Source organism: Chenopodium quinoa, unplaced genomic scaffold (genome assembly GCF_001683475.1).
Source record: "Chenopodium quinoa cultivar QQ74 unplaced genomic scaffold, ASM168347v1, whole genome shotgun sequence".
In the NCBI taxonomy this organism is placed as follows: domain Eukaryota; kingdom Viridiplantae; phylum Streptophyta; class Magnoliopsida; order Caryophyllales; family Amaranthaceae; genus Chenopodium; species Chenopodium quinoa.
In genome coordinates, this window is record NW_018744620.1 from 2,325,659 (window position 1) to 2,342,509 (window position 16,851).

General features: G+C 34.9%; 2 protein-coding genes across 3 annotated transcripts; one reads left to right on the top strand and one right to left on the bottom strand.

The window, feature by feature from the left end:
- Window positions 1-2,899: 2,899 nt before the first annotated feature.
- On the top strand, window positions 2,900-3,691 carry LOC110700229 (B3 domain-containing protein At1g05920). The gene has a single exon (XM_021877737.1). The coding sequence runs from the start codon at window positions 2,900-2,902 to the stop codon at window positions 3,689-3,691; it is 792 nt and encodes a 263-aa protein (XP_021733429.1).
- A 1,248-nt stretch (window positions 3,692-4,939) lies between these two features.
- Window positions 4,940-14,471, bottom strand: LOC110700178 (vacuolar fusion protein CCZ1 homolog B-like). 2 transcript variants are annotated; one of them, XM_021877688.1, is made up of 10 exons: window positions 14,047-14,471; window positions 13,295-13,388; window positions 12,328-12,511; window positions 12,204-12,242; window positions 11,987-12,096; window positions 7,844-7,939; window positions 7,280-7,729; window positions 6,683-6,838; window positions 6,200-6,429; window positions 4,940-5,220 (listed from the first exon to the last, which is right to left on the bottom strand). In XM_021877688.1, the coding sequence occupies exons 1-10, from the start codon at window positions 14,229-14,231 to the stop codon at window positions 5,196-5,198; spliced, it is 1,569 nt and encodes a 522-aa protein (XP_021733380.1). In that variant the 5' UTR covers window positions 14,232-14,471; the 3' UTR covers window positions 4,940-5,195. The 2 variants fall into 2 exon arrangements, with proteins under 2 accessions (XP_021733380.1, XP_021733381.1); XM_021877689.1 differs by lacking the exon at window positions 12,204-12,242 and having other exon boundaries at window positions 14,047-14,470.
- Between the last annotated feature and the right edge of the window lie 2,380 nt (window positions 14,472-16,851).

Below are 16,851 nucleotides of genomic sequence, written 5' to 3' on the forward strand. Positions count from 1 at the left end.
AAACCATTGAAAAACAAATGTTTTATCCGATGTAAATCCTTAAGTCTTTATCTTTTCAAAAACAGGATAAATTAGAACCTTCTAGAAGATTCTAAAAGCTAATAATAAATCCTAATGGATTTAGGATTGAAAAAACCTTCTAGAGGATTCTAGAAGCTTGTAATAAATCCTAATAGGTTTAAGAACGAGGTTAAGGTTAATGGACCCTCCACATGATCATTGGGTCGTAGGTAAGGCTCGGTTTGGGGCTTTGGGCTCAGTATAGTATTTTGGCCATAACTTCTTCGTTATAACTCAAATTTGGACTTATAATATATCGTTGGAACGCTCTTTTCAAGCCCCGTCTAACTAAACAATAATTAAAACAGTATTATTGACCAAAATAAACTGATTTGGACGTTTTTATAAAGAGGACACGAAATGAATGATTTTGGATTAAAACATTTTAGGAAAGGCTATAGATGGTCAAGGCTAAAGGGAACTTCACAAGACTCTTTAAGTCTTCACCTAACTCGATAATCAAAGACGTGAAAGATACTCATTGGGTTTGGTTTTTGGGGAGACACAATCAAGTATCTACAATAGCTTTTAGTTTGTTTTGGATTTGTTGGAAGGGCCTCTGTTATTGGTTTACTAGCATGCCAATTTTGAACTTGTACTACTGGATTATTATTAACTAAGTAAAGTATTTCCCTTTTCTTAAGAGAAAAAAGTGAAATCTTGTTAGTTTCGTTACAAAGTCTACTCTAAACATTTCAAATTTTCATAATTTTTGCGTGTATAGAAAATTTATGTTTAACAATGTATTTTGAAGACCGTAAAAAATTAAAAAGTATGACGAGGCAAAAATTTAGGGATAGAGTAATATAATAAAGAATATTTAAAACTTAAAAGTTTAAATTAATAATTTTACTTTTAATAAACTCTAGTTTCAATCTTCGTTGTCCGATATTACGGTGAAACTCTGGCAGGTAATTTCCATTATTTATAAATGAACTATATACACAAAAATACATCACAACCTAAAAATAAATAGAGTTTAAGTGATATATAAATACGTAGTTTATACACATGGAGTGGAATAATAAGATAAGAGAGAAGTTTGTTGACTAATAAAATTAACACTAAAATAATATGTTACGGTGAAACTCTGGTAGGTAATTTCCATTATTTATAAATGAAGTATATACACAAAAATACATCACAAACTAAAAATAAATAGAGTTTAAGTGATATATAAATACGTAGTTTATACTTATGGAGTGGAATAATAAGATAAGAGAGAAGTTTGTTGATTAATAAAATAACACTAAAATAAAATGATATATAGTACTATAGACTATACTCCCTCCATATTTTATTAGTTGTTACACTTTTCTTTTGCAACTGTGTTTTATTACTTGTTCCATTTCCTTTTTTTTTGGAAATATTCTACAATATTTTACTAATTTAATCTCTCCACAACTATCACATTTTAATATTTTCAAATTCTCTCTCCTCACAACTATCATACTTTACTCTTTCACTAACCCAACTTCCTTCATATTTTATTACTCCCCCCGCTTTAAAATTGTTGCTCTGTTTCTCCCAGACATGTATGCCAATGCTAATCTTTGATCAATAATATATTTAACTATCAATAAGTATAAATTTTAATAATTGAAAATTAATAATATATTTGAGACGATTCTAACAAGTACCCACAAGACTATATTTTTTCTTATGTATAAATCACAAACATTAGTCAAAGTAGGACAAATGAATAGTGTAAAAAATAGAATTGAAGCAAGTATTTAAAAACGGAGGGAGTACTTTTTATTGTTTCTCTAAAAACTCCGCACATGAAAAAATGGAGCAAATAATAAAATACGAAAGGAGCACTATGTAATTAAGCATAGAATTATTGTTATCAAACAATAATGTCAAATACACCCTTCTTTATTTACTTGTACTTCCTTATATGTCCTGTATAATAGTCATGTAAACATCTATTTTAATTCTTATTATGTATAATAAAAGGGTATTATTTGTTAGATATATATAAAATATTTCTTTGTTACACATAATAAGAAGCGAAGGTAGTGATTGTTATAGTAACTAAACCAAAACATCCACCTCATCACTCGTCTCATCCAACCTTAATTATGTGATTAGGCCTCAACACTACTTTTTTTTTTTTTTTTTTTTTTAATTTATGTGCCATAGTTTGACTTGACCATTGTTGGTGATTTATGTATAAGAACAACCCTAATAATGTAAGATTTTGTTATAATTGTCTAAATCCAAATAGTATTTCCTAAATTAAAATAAACAATTTATATTTTATTTTTTTGTACATAATGATAGTTAGATATTATTCCCCAAAATTAGCGTTAACAACATGCAAAATAGATATTGTTTTTATTAAAAAATAAAAACAATAAAAAAAAATTATAATTCCCACATATGGATGCCCAAACCTTACAAGACAATTAATTTGAGAGAAGTGAGTACATTACTCCTTTTTTTTATTATTATTATTATTTATATTTATAAGAATTGGTATTAATTAACGGGTGAGCTGGTAATTAGTAGTGACTACCTCTTCTACTGAATTGCATATCTTAGACATAATAAAATCTAACAAAAGATCGAATTTGATAAAAAAAATGATAAAATTTAGAGGAAGTTGTAAAATTTGGCCGCAAGTAAAATAACATGCAATTTGTAGGAGATCGACTTGGATTAGGAAACAATAACACCGACTCTTCCCTTCTTATATAAGATACACTTTCATTGCCAATTTTCATTATTTTCAAGCTTTACTTAAATTTTTCAGTCTCAATTTCAATTAGTACTTTCTCTTCCTTTCTCTTTGATACTAGAATTTCCGAATTCGAGTCTATTTCTTCCTTTGAATATGGAGGATATTTCCATGGAGTCGCAAAATAACACTACGATATTTGGCATTTGCAAACTTGCCATTGCATGTAATCTTCCGTTATTTGGCTATATGAAATACAACACTCCCTCTTGTTTAACCATGAACCAGAATTCTAAACCTCCGAAGAAACGCCTTTCGTATAGATTAATGCTAAACGAAGAGAAGGAGCACATCAAAAAGAAAGACGATGATAGTAGTAACAATTACAGGGACGAGAAGAAGAGGAAGAAGTCGGTTGATTATTATTCGAATGGTATAAAAAAACAAAAAAGGCTACCATCTACGGAGTATGCTAGTGCTGTTATTAATCGGCAAGACTTTAATGATGACAATGATGTAAGGGTAGTGATTGTTAAAAAACTCGAGAATTCCGACGTGAACCCTCACCAGGCACGTCTATCAATCCCAAAATCGAAATGTTGTAACAAGTTCTTGAGTAATAGAGAAGAGAGGTTCCTTCAAAAGGTGGATAAGTATGATAGAAAGTGCAAGATACAGGTGAAGGTTAGAGGGTGTAACTCGGTAAAGGCGCATAACATGTTTCTGACTCGATGGGATTATCCAGATCAATGCGGATATAGGTATGTGTTGAATGGTGCCAACCCAAGCTGGAATACTTTGAGAAGAGAGTTTCGGCTAGAGGAAGGAGATGTGATTACCGTCGTCGCGAATCGATCAAAGGAAGATGGTTGTCTTTGCTTTGCCATTGAAGGGGGTGAATTGCTGAGGCCTTCTCTTACTTGGGGAAGGAAAGGTCGTCGAAGCTAATCAAGCTTTTAATCGAGATAGTTAGTTATTGTCTGTTCTTCAAGCATATTTAGGATATCTATATTTAGTACAGTTAATTTATAAAAATAATAATAATAATAATAATAATAATAATAATAATAATAATAATAATAATAATAATAATAATAATAATAATAATATAAATAAAAAATAAATAAATAAAAAAAAGCACAACTTATTTTTTAGGAACTTATTGTCATTGTTTGTTGGTTATATTAGGTAATTAAATTTGTGAACTTAGCCTTTACCATGATTATTTAATTCGATCTTAGAGTTCAGATATTTCTTATAATGACTTTTTACTACTCTAATTTGTTACTCTAGTTTCAATAATTATATTGTAATATTGGCAAAAAATAATAATTTAAGATAAACATTTTGCTACTAATTCGTATATTAAGATTTTAGATTTTCTTAAAAAAAACACAAGATTTTGGATATTGTATGATACTGATGTAAAAACCCAAAATCATTACTCCTTCGTATTTTAAAAAGTGTTACACTTTGACCGGCACATAATTTTAGACAATTTAATTGACTTAAATAAAATAAGAGGTTAGTGGGGTAGTTGGAATATTAAAAAATTGTAAAATAAAGATAGTAGGGTTAATAATTTATTGTAAAATAATGAATGTGAGAGGAAAGAAATAATAAAAAAATAAGTAATGGGTTTGGGTGGGGGGCCATAAAAGAGAAAGATATAGTATTAAAATTGAAGATTTTTGTCAAAAAATAAAGTGTAACACTTATTAAAACACGGCCGAATTTGATAAGTGTAACACTTATTATAAAACATGGAGTGAGTATTTTCTTTCTATTCGTCAAATTTTTATTTATTTATTTATTTATTTTTAATCTGCATTCTATTACTAAATTAAATAACCATACAAAAATACGAACAAGATAAAAATAACTAGAAGAATAAATTCTTCCATTAAACCCACCAAAATCGTTGTTTTTATAAACTTAATGACATAAATTAATGGGCAGTTCCCCCATCAAACATGCTACTCGAGTACTCATATTCTTTAAGCATTAAGAAACCGCAATTTAGTTTGGTAATTGTTAAATGCGATCAGTATGGGTGTTTACTGTTTACGACTTGCTGAGCCGAACTCGAACTCTTTAAGCATTGTTGCAGGCCTTGCAGCTGTGCCAAGAACGATGGTGTACAAAAATGGCGAGGATGGAAATAAACAACTTTTCGGCGTTTATTGTACCAATATATTAAAAATAAAAATAAAAAACGCATATATACACAATTAAAACAGCAATAATATTGATCCAACAATGTGAATAGATCCCATCAAATACAGAACTGGACATTTTACAATAAACTAGAAAACTATTTAGACATATATCCGCCTATATTCAACAAAAATGTACATAATATGGTGCCATGATTCTAAGCAAAAGTCTAAAAAGAATGATACAAGCTTCTTCTCTGCCTCATTTTGCATTTAGCTTTCCACAAATATGAACTCTATGAGAAAGTTCCATTGCAATACCTACAATTTCGAGTGAAGAACATGAATAATTGAACATTATAGCAATGTATCACTATAGGTCCCATTAATGTAACATGAAAGTGCAAATACAGGACTTGAAAATGAGGAATTTATCTAAAGTATTTAGTTCAGCTGTTACTCAAAGTTAAAGAAGCCCTCGGACACTACAATGAACAATCACCATGACCAACAAAATTAAGCAGCCAATGCTGATGAACCACTGAGAAGTCTACACAACACAGCCAGAACAGGGCTCACTAGCTGAGGTCATAACAAACTTGTACCAAAAATAAATTAAATGCCTAACTTGTACCAAAAATAACTTGAATACCCAAAAAAGAATGAGAATATGTCCCAAGTAGCAGGGAGAGAGAATTAAACTAAAAACCAAGGGAGTGACAGCCAGATAACGCAACCGTCGAAACATGTTTGAGAATCATGGTATATAAAAAATACCAGTCTCCATGGGTTAAAAATTGTGGCCTGACCTTTCAACTGTTTTAGCCGCCCTCTCACAGAAAATTTAATACAAAATGGTGAAGCACTACTCATCGAGTCTATGTTATGTAGATTCTTCTTTTCACCTCAAGTATCTGTGCCCCACCATGGGTATGCACACTAGAATCATACTCACGTCTGACATAATAACCGGAGTCCAAGTAACATACTAATGATGCTAGGATAGTTTATTTAAGTAAAACATATGAATCTAAAATCAGAATGCATCCTTGAACTCTATCATCCAGATAAGATCATCCAGATAAGATCATCAAGATGAAATTAAGCTTACTTGCCCGCCATTTAGTACCTTCAATGATTTGTTATGTGCTAAGTGGTTGAAAAAATGTGTGACTTGATTAATCACATCCGATGGTCTAAATATATATGTAATTCACAGTAAGGTGGCTGAATGCTAACACCCTGCTTTTGAAAAGAGTAAGACAGGAAGCTAAATCTAAAATAATAAATAAATAATTACCTGTTGCTGAACTTTTCAATGGCATCTGATGCATAAAGAAGTGTTTCGTTGGCTTTCTCCAAAACCACATAGAGCTCTTTTCCTCTCAATATCCGAGCAACAATCCATGAGTTATTTTTGGCCCTGATGCACACTTCCAGGTCTTTATCATGATTTACATCATCATCTTTAGTTCTACTCTTTTCCATGTCAACCTCTTCCCTCAGCTTGCACATTGCAACCAAAGATTCCTGGAAATACCAGATAGAATTAAATTAAATAGGAGTACAATCAAAACTAAACTCATACATAACGCTATGCATAATGGACAGATGCTATGAATTCCACCGTTACTCATATTATAAGCTTTGATTGGGGTGCTATATTATTATTATTATTTTTTTTTTTTTGGGAGGAGGGGGGGGGGGAATAAAGTAAAAGATATGGGTAAAAAATACTCAATTTAAGCGAATGTAGCACAATTTCTTAGCATCGGAAGGCTACCTTTGCTAAGGTTGCAGCTTTTGCTGCAGGAGAAGCCCTGGACACGCATCTATCACCATCCACTAACAGATACCGATAACCACTGACATGGTATGCATTCTCACCTCCCCAACCTTTTGCAAGTTTTTCTTCAACTTTCAAGATCTTTAATGATGCCTATCAGATTTTTAACATACATAAACAACATTAAACACAATGAATTTCGACAATATCAGCATAAGAATGACCTTTAAAAAAAAAATTTGAAGGATAAGTCAAAAGCACTAGATTCAAAATTTTATGAAATTACCAAGCTAAATTGGACCAGAAGGAACAAAAATTATAGGGTATTAAATTAAAAAAAATAAATTAATAACTCAAGAGTAGATCTACAGATATGTATGGAAAATTGCATTAATGAACAAAGACACAGGCACAGTCAATAAATTAATACCAAGAAAAAATAAAGAATAATAATAATAAGCAAGCTACCATAAGATATGGAAAAAGTCACTGATTGTATAATGTAGTATAGTTGCTAGCATTTTTTATTTTTTGGCAACTGGCACAAGATATACACATATTCTTTTAAAATAAGGAGCAGAAATAGATACTAACATTCTCCAAAAGCTGCTGCTTCAGCACAGGTATCTCTCTTTCTGCATTATTAATAGAGGTGACAGGAATCAGAAGAATAATGGTGACATTTTTGTGCTGGTGTGCACAAAGATACATTCTCTCTTTTGTTTGCTGAAGCCAAACAGTGGGGAACGAAGCATTCATATCTGATCCCCATTGGTTAGTTACAAGAAAACCATCCTTCCCTTTTGACCACTTGCCCTGCTGCAAAGGCCTTGCAATGAGATATCTATTTTCTCCACTAGGGGAGGTATCTCGTGATCCTTGAACTCTTTCTGTAGAAGTGGATGAAGTTGGAAGGATGGATCCTGTTGTAAGATGAGCAGCAGTATTTCCTTTACGTATATAGGACCATGAGCTACCACTGGCAGATAAAGCACGAGGAGTCATCCTCAAAACAGCGTAAGTATATAAGTTGACAGTGTCATCCTGGAAAATCACACTAGATATTAGTATTCTAAATATATTAGGCGTGCTGTGATGTACCCCAACAAAACTTTTACTGAAAATGATAATACTAAACAAATTGGAGTCAGAAAATACCGGACAAACAGAAGTTGACACCAACAGATCATGAAACAAGACAAGGGAATGGCACCCTGCACTTCCAGCACATGATTCAAGCACTCGTACTAGTGACTGCAAAATTGCCCATTTCATTTAGGTAAGAGTATGTAGTTACATCAGAAGAGGAAATTTGTAGTACAAAAGAAAAAGGGAACAATAACCGATTGTTTAAATTTGTTTCACATTTATTGGCAGAAGCACGCATATGTGATGATGAAAATAAACAAGCGAATACTCCAGCATCAAAAACAATATTTGATACCCACAACAAACAAACCAAATATGAACGAATTGATAGCTACTCCCTCCAGCCACATAATCTTCTTGTAATCCTTTTAAGAATGTCTACAAAAAATCTTCTAGTTACTTCTCTCTCTCTCTCTCTCTCTCTCTCTCTCTCTCTCTCTCTCTCTCTCTCTCTCTCTCTCTCTCTCTCTCTTTCTCTGGAACTCTATTCATACTCTACATTCTATATTATGCAGGTTCTCTTACCCACTACCAATTTTACAATCAATATATTTACTTTTTACAATATACTAAAAAATCTACCCCACCCTACTAAATCCTTAATATGTGTGTCCAAATCTAACAAGAAGATTGTTTGAAGACGGGAGGAGTACAAAAAGATAATCCCTAAGTCTTGAAACCTGCATATACAGTAATATTTGTGAAGAAGTTGACACCCAAAACCAGAAAGAGTATCTAGTTCCCACATGGAACAGCCAAATCAGTAAGGTGATCAGTATTGAACAAAATTATAGAAGACTGTCTATAGCATCTCATATCTCCTTTAAAAGGGAAAGATATCACAAAACACTTTCCATGCACGTTATTATTACATCAGTCTGCATCAGTGTTACCGGAAACATGGTATGGACCCCTGATTTTGAACCAAATTTGATAGACTGATATTCTGATAATGCAACCCAATTAGGTGAACCCTGCGACCAGGTTCAACAAGCCTATGACTTGCATTGAAGAAGATTTTTATTTATGATTGATTCATTTCCGTTCCTAGGTGTACTCAATTTGTTTCGGTACCAATTAGTTTCTCGTTCCCATATTCAAATCATATCGTACCGCATGCTTTTACCATACGTACATAACACTTTGCATAACCTGTACCGTTGAAATATTTTTATTCACAATTCAATTTGTTCCTTGCATACCCAAATTGCTACAGGCACCATTTAGTGTTCTCAATTCCGTACAAAGAATCCTATCATACTGCATAGCCACATACCATGTAGTAATGGTCATTTACTTGCTTTACCACAAAACTTTGCATGTAAGAAAAAACTGCACCACTTTGTCAATGAAAGCCAAAGGGTTTGCTACTTTAAACTTAGAATTATAGCATACCAAAATTAATGCAAGGGTTCAATGTCCTTTCTACTTTTTATGTGAAATAATAGACCAATCAAGAATTTTACAATGTATGGCCTAACGTGGACAGCCTTTGTACTTGCAGGTTGCAGATCTACCTATTTGACCCCTCCTCTTTTCATCGGCTGCAGGAAGCTTCTGAAAATCTTCTGAAACTCAAGGACAGTAGGCATATTTCTCTTGAAAGTTGAAAGACAGTTCCAGCCTCCAGGTCAAATTAAGAAATTTCAAGAACTCAACTAAGTAACAAGCCATGTGGCACCAATACAAACATGGGGGAAAAACAAGAAAGCCGATGAAAAACAGAAAAATCCAAATTTTCAAAAACATATCGATTCATAATACGAGTATCTATCAATTCTTATTTAAAATTTCTCAAACAATAAGTCCGTGATTTTTTCCCTTTTTTTTACATATATTGCAGATATTGAACCACTTAAAATATTTGAGGGTTAATGGCCAAAGCTTTAGAATTAAACAAGTAAAAAGTAAACAATTACAATAAATAAAAAATAATAATTGATGAGTTACCCATCAACTCGTATAATTTGAGATACATAACACAGGCAAAGAGGGTAGTGAAAGAGTCAAAGACAGTAAGAGTTGTACCACTTACGTACAAGCTATGTTGCATTCAAATGTGAAATTTTTATCCATTTATTCAGTAATCAGTATTCCCAAATCAATGTAAAAGAGCGAAAGAGGGGGGAGAGGGGGGGGGGGGGGGTGGAAGATTGAATCTCCAAAAAAATATGTTGGATTTACAACTCAACCCTAATCTCAATGTTTGATGAATACTTGGGACTATGGAATGATTTCTTTTATGGGTAAACAGTTCAATTTAGTACCTGTGGACACACATACACCCTATTTCCCATCCCTAAGAAGAAATGGGATCTCCATACACTTTGGGACGTCCTGGGGATGTATTTTCAGCGTTACTATCCCTTACCCATCTCCAGTACAGGATACACTCTAGAACGCTAAAGCATAGAATAAATTTTGCAAATAACTGACTAGCTAGACAGCTAGTAGCTACTAAACAGAGAATAAATCAAAGCTCGATCAATATGATAATATTTTTGTCCATTGTAATCAACACACCTAAGATTTGACTTAGCTGGTCATTTTTCAAGCTAGACCAAAATGCATAGGAGGAAGGTTGGAGAAGAGTTTCTCAGCATTTGGAACCATTCAGAAAAGAACCAGCCAAAAATCGTTTAGAACCTTGGGCACAAGAAATATGTCCTAAATAACTTTTCAGGAGAACCCTTAATAAAGGAGAAATTGAAAGATATTTTTAGAGGATCCTAATAACAACAACAACAACAATCAAAGCCTTTATCCCAGAAATGGGATCGGCTACAACCAGGATATACTTCCTCTTTGTCAGAAGAACTAAATAACCTTAAGCTTCACAGAAAAGAAATTGTCAGAACTTACACGCATGATTATCCCAGTTCCTACACAGTGAAATATTAATTGATGATAATACAAAAGATATACAAAAAGATTTAATATTTTCATGGTTGAACACATATCAAAGTTGGGGCAGACAGGAGTAAAGTTAGAGCTTTTGAATGGAGAGGGAAAGCTTAAATGACCCCTATTGTTGTCACCACTTAACAATAGAGACAACAGGGAGAGCAGAAACTGTTCTTAAGCGGAAAAGATAAAACAGACAGATCAGAGGCTCCAAAGGGAGCAAGGGGGGTTGGCAGACTTTATGGATTGGATGGGTATAGAATATTTTGTATGACAGAAAAAAGGATAGAAAGAAAGACAGGCATAAAGTGGTGTTGTTAAAATGTCATTTCAGATAAGAGATTGCTAATCAATGGCTTGGGTTCTAACGACTTCAGAAGAACCTTAGTGAACAACTGCACATGAGGCCACCTGCTACAACCCCAAAACACCTATTCCTTAAAGCGGGGTCACATACAGTCCTAACCATCACTTGTATCCACCACACTGGTCCAGGTTAAAGTAACATCGGGCTTTACCCCACCTTACATATTTTCATTATTACCTTCACCTTAGCCGATCAAAGTTCCTCATCTCTAAATCTCTCATACTCTACTATTAACCTCTTTTTCCATCTGTATTCCATGAATGTTAACCCCCATTTATTCTTTGGGTAACAACAAGGATAAACTAACCACTACAAGATGGGATCAACAGAAAAAGTAAGGGAGACCAACAATTGCAGACATCTCCCCACTCATTGAAAATCCTATTACTCAAGCACTATATCTTTTATAGATACATGCAAACATTTACAAAAGATTGAAGTAGGCAACTAAGGCAAGTAGCACTATATGGCCAAGGATTTCCACAAAAATCATAAAAACAGTATATCTAGAACTATAAGTAGAGATTGGGCTTCTTTAAAGATTTCTTTAATCAGGTTAATTAATTTTAGGATTAAGATGATATAAGAGAATTGATTTCTCACTGCCTTAGGTCCTAGAAAATAACAGGTGAGCTTTTCCTGCCAGATGATGCAGTACACATCACCTGTCACTGATTCTGGACCATTTTCTGATCCTAAGGCCGAGACTTGCTCAGATGATAACTCCAAATAAGATAAGCTACATTTAAATACATCACCGCCAATGAACAGATAAATTCAATTATATCAATCTAGGACGCATCAGATGAAGCAATAACAAAGAAAGAGTTAGGAATCTCTTCAACTATAATAAATAAATAAATAATTCCCCAATTACATACCTGAATTTCTATTGCAGCCTCACGTCCTACAGTCAACATCTGCACAGTTCCTCTTTCTTGTAAAGAATCATGGAAGGATGGTAGTTGGAGTTTCTTTCCAGCAAGGAAATCTGCCTCAAAGAGAAAATTTTTAAGTGAGGCACGAGGGAAGCAACTTCAGCACTATGAAACAGTGGCAGAAATCCAATGAAGAATGACACAGGAACTTCAGCATTACCCCAGCAGCAGAAATCCAAAGCATACCGTTTTTGACATGCTGACAATTAGTAACTTAAAATAAATTTTTACAACTTAAGACAGTAGAAACACAATCTCAATTTAAAAAAAGAATCAGGCCTTACCAAACAGATAATCAGTGATGAAGGAGAATAAATGTGAGCGGATAAGAGCTCCAGTAGATTCCTTGTCAAGCATTGCTCTTATGGATCCATTGAACATTACAAACAGAGAATGTACTTCTTTAAGCATTCCCCTTAGGGCCTCGATACGCCATATACCTTCCAACTCCTTATTTTTCTCCACTACCTAGAACAGACAACACAGAATAAATATAGTGGATACTGAACACACATAGTATATGAAGCTGTTGGATATTCAAATTTCCATTCGGTTGGCCTCATCGTGGGATGGAATGCATTGTCCTTTCTTCTAATACCCCAATGAAACCCATATATGATGGTAATGTTAAGTATTTATAATATGCTAGAGTAAAATGGCAGTAATGTCAGCTTTTCCTATATTTTTAATCTACAAGTCTACCATATAATAATAATAATCACGTATAATAAATTGATTTGATAAAACACATTTCCTCTATTAGAAAGAAATATTCAAAGATTTTGTAACATTACACCAAGGGGTGGAGAAAAAAATGAAAAAAGGAACCAAGTGAAATCATATACATTCTCAATTGTGGAATAATGGGACGAATTGACAACAAACCCTGATAGAGGGAGTGTTTTCCTCTCTTACTCATATCCCTTTCCCCGATATCTCCAACAATCTAAATACAATCTGTCATCACCAGCATCTCCAAAAATCTAAATAAAATCTACTGGGTACAAGCTCTAAACCCAATTCTGATATATTTGCATTCAAACATAAGTAGTTAAGCATTATTATCAGTACACAACAATTAAGTTTATAAGAAACAACAAATCAAGTCTAAGCTCTTAGCCTACCACAAGCTTCTAGGGATAGATTCCTCGTCATCCAAGCAGAAACAAAGGCCCAACTCACATTAATAAAAGTCATACAAGTCAATTGAAAGGGATATATATATTATTAGTAAAAGCACAATAAACATACCATCACCATCCAAACATCAGGCTCCGCTTCATAGAAAACATGGGAATGCCTCTCAGCCTCGATGACTTCACAAGCAGCATCTGGAGAGAAAATTCTACAGAAAAGACAGAAAGTTTGCTACTGGTGAGCAAAAACCTCTACGCATACGATCAGATCATACCAAAATTAACACTCATCACATCGACTAAGCATTTACATGCATTCGACTACACTAACTTCATACATACAATCTCAAAAAGAATGAAAACAAACAAAACTCTTGAACAAATCAGTGCAGACATCAACAAACATAAACCCATTTACATTTCACTCCACAAGTAAAATAAATATTATCAAACCTTAAACAACTTTAACAATCAGTCTATACCCATTAACAAACTAAAATTATTTGTAGAAAAAAACACCCCTTTAAACTATACACAATGTTGCCTACTTTGCAATTTCCCCAATTATTTGTAGAAAAGAACACCCTTCTAAATTATACACGGGATTGCCTACTATGCAATTTCCCCAGCTATTTGTAAAAAAGAATACCACTCTAATTTACATACAGTATTGTCTATTGCCTACTTTGCAAACAGTATTGCCTACTTCGCAATTCGCCTACTTTGCAATTCCCCATTTATTTGTAGAAAAAGAATACCCCTCTAAGTTAACAAGGTAACAATCGTCGAATACAATAAACATAGCAATTCCGCAAACCAAAGCAAATTAGGTTGAAGCAAACAAGAAATGAAAGAGTAATTACTAACCTTGTGAAGGTGATCAAACCTTCACTAAGCCCAATGACAGAGAGTTGATCAGTCAATGGCAGTTCGGAAGGATAGAAATACAGAATTTTTTCAACCTCTTCACCTTCTCGCTGACCCCTTCGCAGGTCAAACACACACAATTTAACCGCGTCAGCTGAGATCGTCGCAGTTGAGTAAAGCCCCATTATCCAAAATCACTTTTGCCCCAAAATTATTCAAAATTCAGCAAATCAAACCATGAAAAAGTTAGGGTTTTAGCAGTGTTGAATCTACTCCAACAAGGGAGGAAGATTACGATTAAGATTAAGAGTAAATTTTTTAATAAGAAATGGGAAATTTTTGCATGAAATTTTGGCGATCGATGTCGCAATTATGGTTTATCGATCCATGTCGCAAACTCGCAGAGACCCTTATTCAAAAAAAAAAAAAAAATAATAATAATAATAATAATAATAAGTAAATAAAAAAGGAAAAATTTATTAGAAAAAATCTTTTAAAAGCACCATTTTGTAAAAAAAATATTTAAAAAGCTTTCTAGTTAAGAAAAAAACCACCAGTTCATTTTTTTTTTTGTGAGAGAGAAACATATTTTCTTAATTACCCTCTAATTATTTTAATTAGATATTAATTTTCTCTCATTTTTTCTAATTAATTTCTAACCCACCAAATAACTAAATAATTAGATTTAGTTTATATATATATATATATATATATATATATATATATATATATATATATATATATATATATATATAATAAATAAAAAAAAAAAAAAAAAAAAACACCACCTGTTTCAGGGTTTTCTGTGTCCCTCGGGAGAGTTACGTCACCAAAACTGGATTCTGAGCGCCTATACCTGCAAAACAACGGAGACTCCGATTGGGTGGAGTTCCGCCTCCAACGATTAAGTTAGAACATGTACAAAGAAAGTGAAAAGGTGCGGAAAAGGTAAATCTAGATCTTCTCGGATTCCGAAATCAGGGGTTTTCTCTGATGTGAGAGAATTGATTGTATTGTAATAAATGAAAGTGTCCCCAAAATGGGGAAAATCTCCCTATTTATAGGTCGCTGGTAAATGTGCCCCTACCTAGGTCATTCTAACCTAGATTTGGAGGGGCTGCGTCGTTTTACGGCTTTCCTCGGGAATTGGGCCCTGAAGGCCGTCTTTTCCCCTGCTGATTGGGAGTGCCACGTGTCAGCTGGGGATTGGTTCACTTAGAACCTCTCCTATCGTGACACGTGTCACCTTCTAACTGGGCCACGTGGCCTTGGTATTTTTACCCAAAACATTTGCCCCTCACAGGGGTGACGTGGCGTGCCAGACCTCTTTGTTCCAGCAATCTTCATCAAGGTAACCGTCTCTCCCTCTCTCAGCTCTTTTAAGCATTTTACCATTTGTGTATATTGTATTAAATAAATGGATTCACCAACTACACACACGGCACAGCATAGGACAGTAGTCAGTCGGTCTCCAGGTACGACTGAGTCTAGGACCGGGGATGCCGTCTCTAGGTGTTTGGTCCACCCCTACTCTTCCCCGAATCCGACCGTCTCTATGTCTGTGCAGGACACTATGGCTCGGACGATGCGGACGGCTCCAAACCCAGATTATAGGTCAGACGGCGCATCTGACGGCATCTTCCGGGTGCACCCAGCACTTCGAGTGACAGCATCTTGGAGGAGTCTGACTAGAGAGACGGCGAAGAGGCCGTTTAATCTAGCTCTGAGTCAAGCTCACTGCAGGCAAATGCCGACAGTGAGAAAGACGAGGCAACCTCGTGGCCGGATAGGGGCAGCCCTCTTGAGATACATATGTCTACCAGGGATAGAGCTGCCCTAGAGACGGGCTTTCAAGCCTTTGTAGATAGACGTCTCGTAGGGGACGGCTGGGAGATAATTGTGCTCCTGCAGAGGCCACAGTCGCTTGGGAGGATGACATTGACCATGCCGATAACTATTTCGGCTGCTATGAGGCGGCATTCAGAGCTGGCCTCCGGTTCCCCCTCCATAAAGGAATGAAAGCCATACTAAGAGGCTATGACTAAGGCGTATGGCAGCTCACCCCTAATTCGTGGGTGAACATCCTTAAATATATTGCCGCCTGTGAGCTGCAAAACATAAAGCCCGGCTGGGAGGCATTTGCTCACATGCATTATCTAAGCCGTGCCCCAGGCGGCTTTAGGGCGTGGTATACTTTAACCACACCTCCGGAGTATTTGATGACGCTTGACAAGCCATTTAAATGGAGCAACTGGAAAAGCAAGTTCTATTTGGTCTCCTCTCCCAGCAGACGTCAAAATCATTTACTCCGTCGGTATAACAAAAAATCGGATCTATTGGGGAAAAAGTGCGCCCTGCCGCCTGTCACTGACAAGGGTTGGTCTCAGATATTAGAGCCGGAGTTTTTTAAGACGACCACCACGCCCCTGGATGATGGCACGCAAATAATCGTACCCAGAAATTGGGTACCCCATCTGGATTGGCTTAAGGACGCAGCGTTTCTCTTCGCCTATGGCCTAAGTACCATGTTTGAGAAACGTACGTTTGCCACCCAACCGGCACCTTAATGCCGCTTCTATTGTTTTGTGTAATTTATTTGCAAGTTGTCTAACCAACCGGTGTTTTTGCAGAAAAAGCTCTTACAATGGTTGATGTTGAGAAGACGCCTGCCAGGTCTGTAGCCTAGATCAGGAAGGCTCAGCTAGAAAAGAAAAAAGGCTCAGCTGGCGCCCAAAAATGATGGGGTAAGCTACGCCTGACCCTTTTCACTTGCATATATATTTTTATGATTATGGGACGGCATAT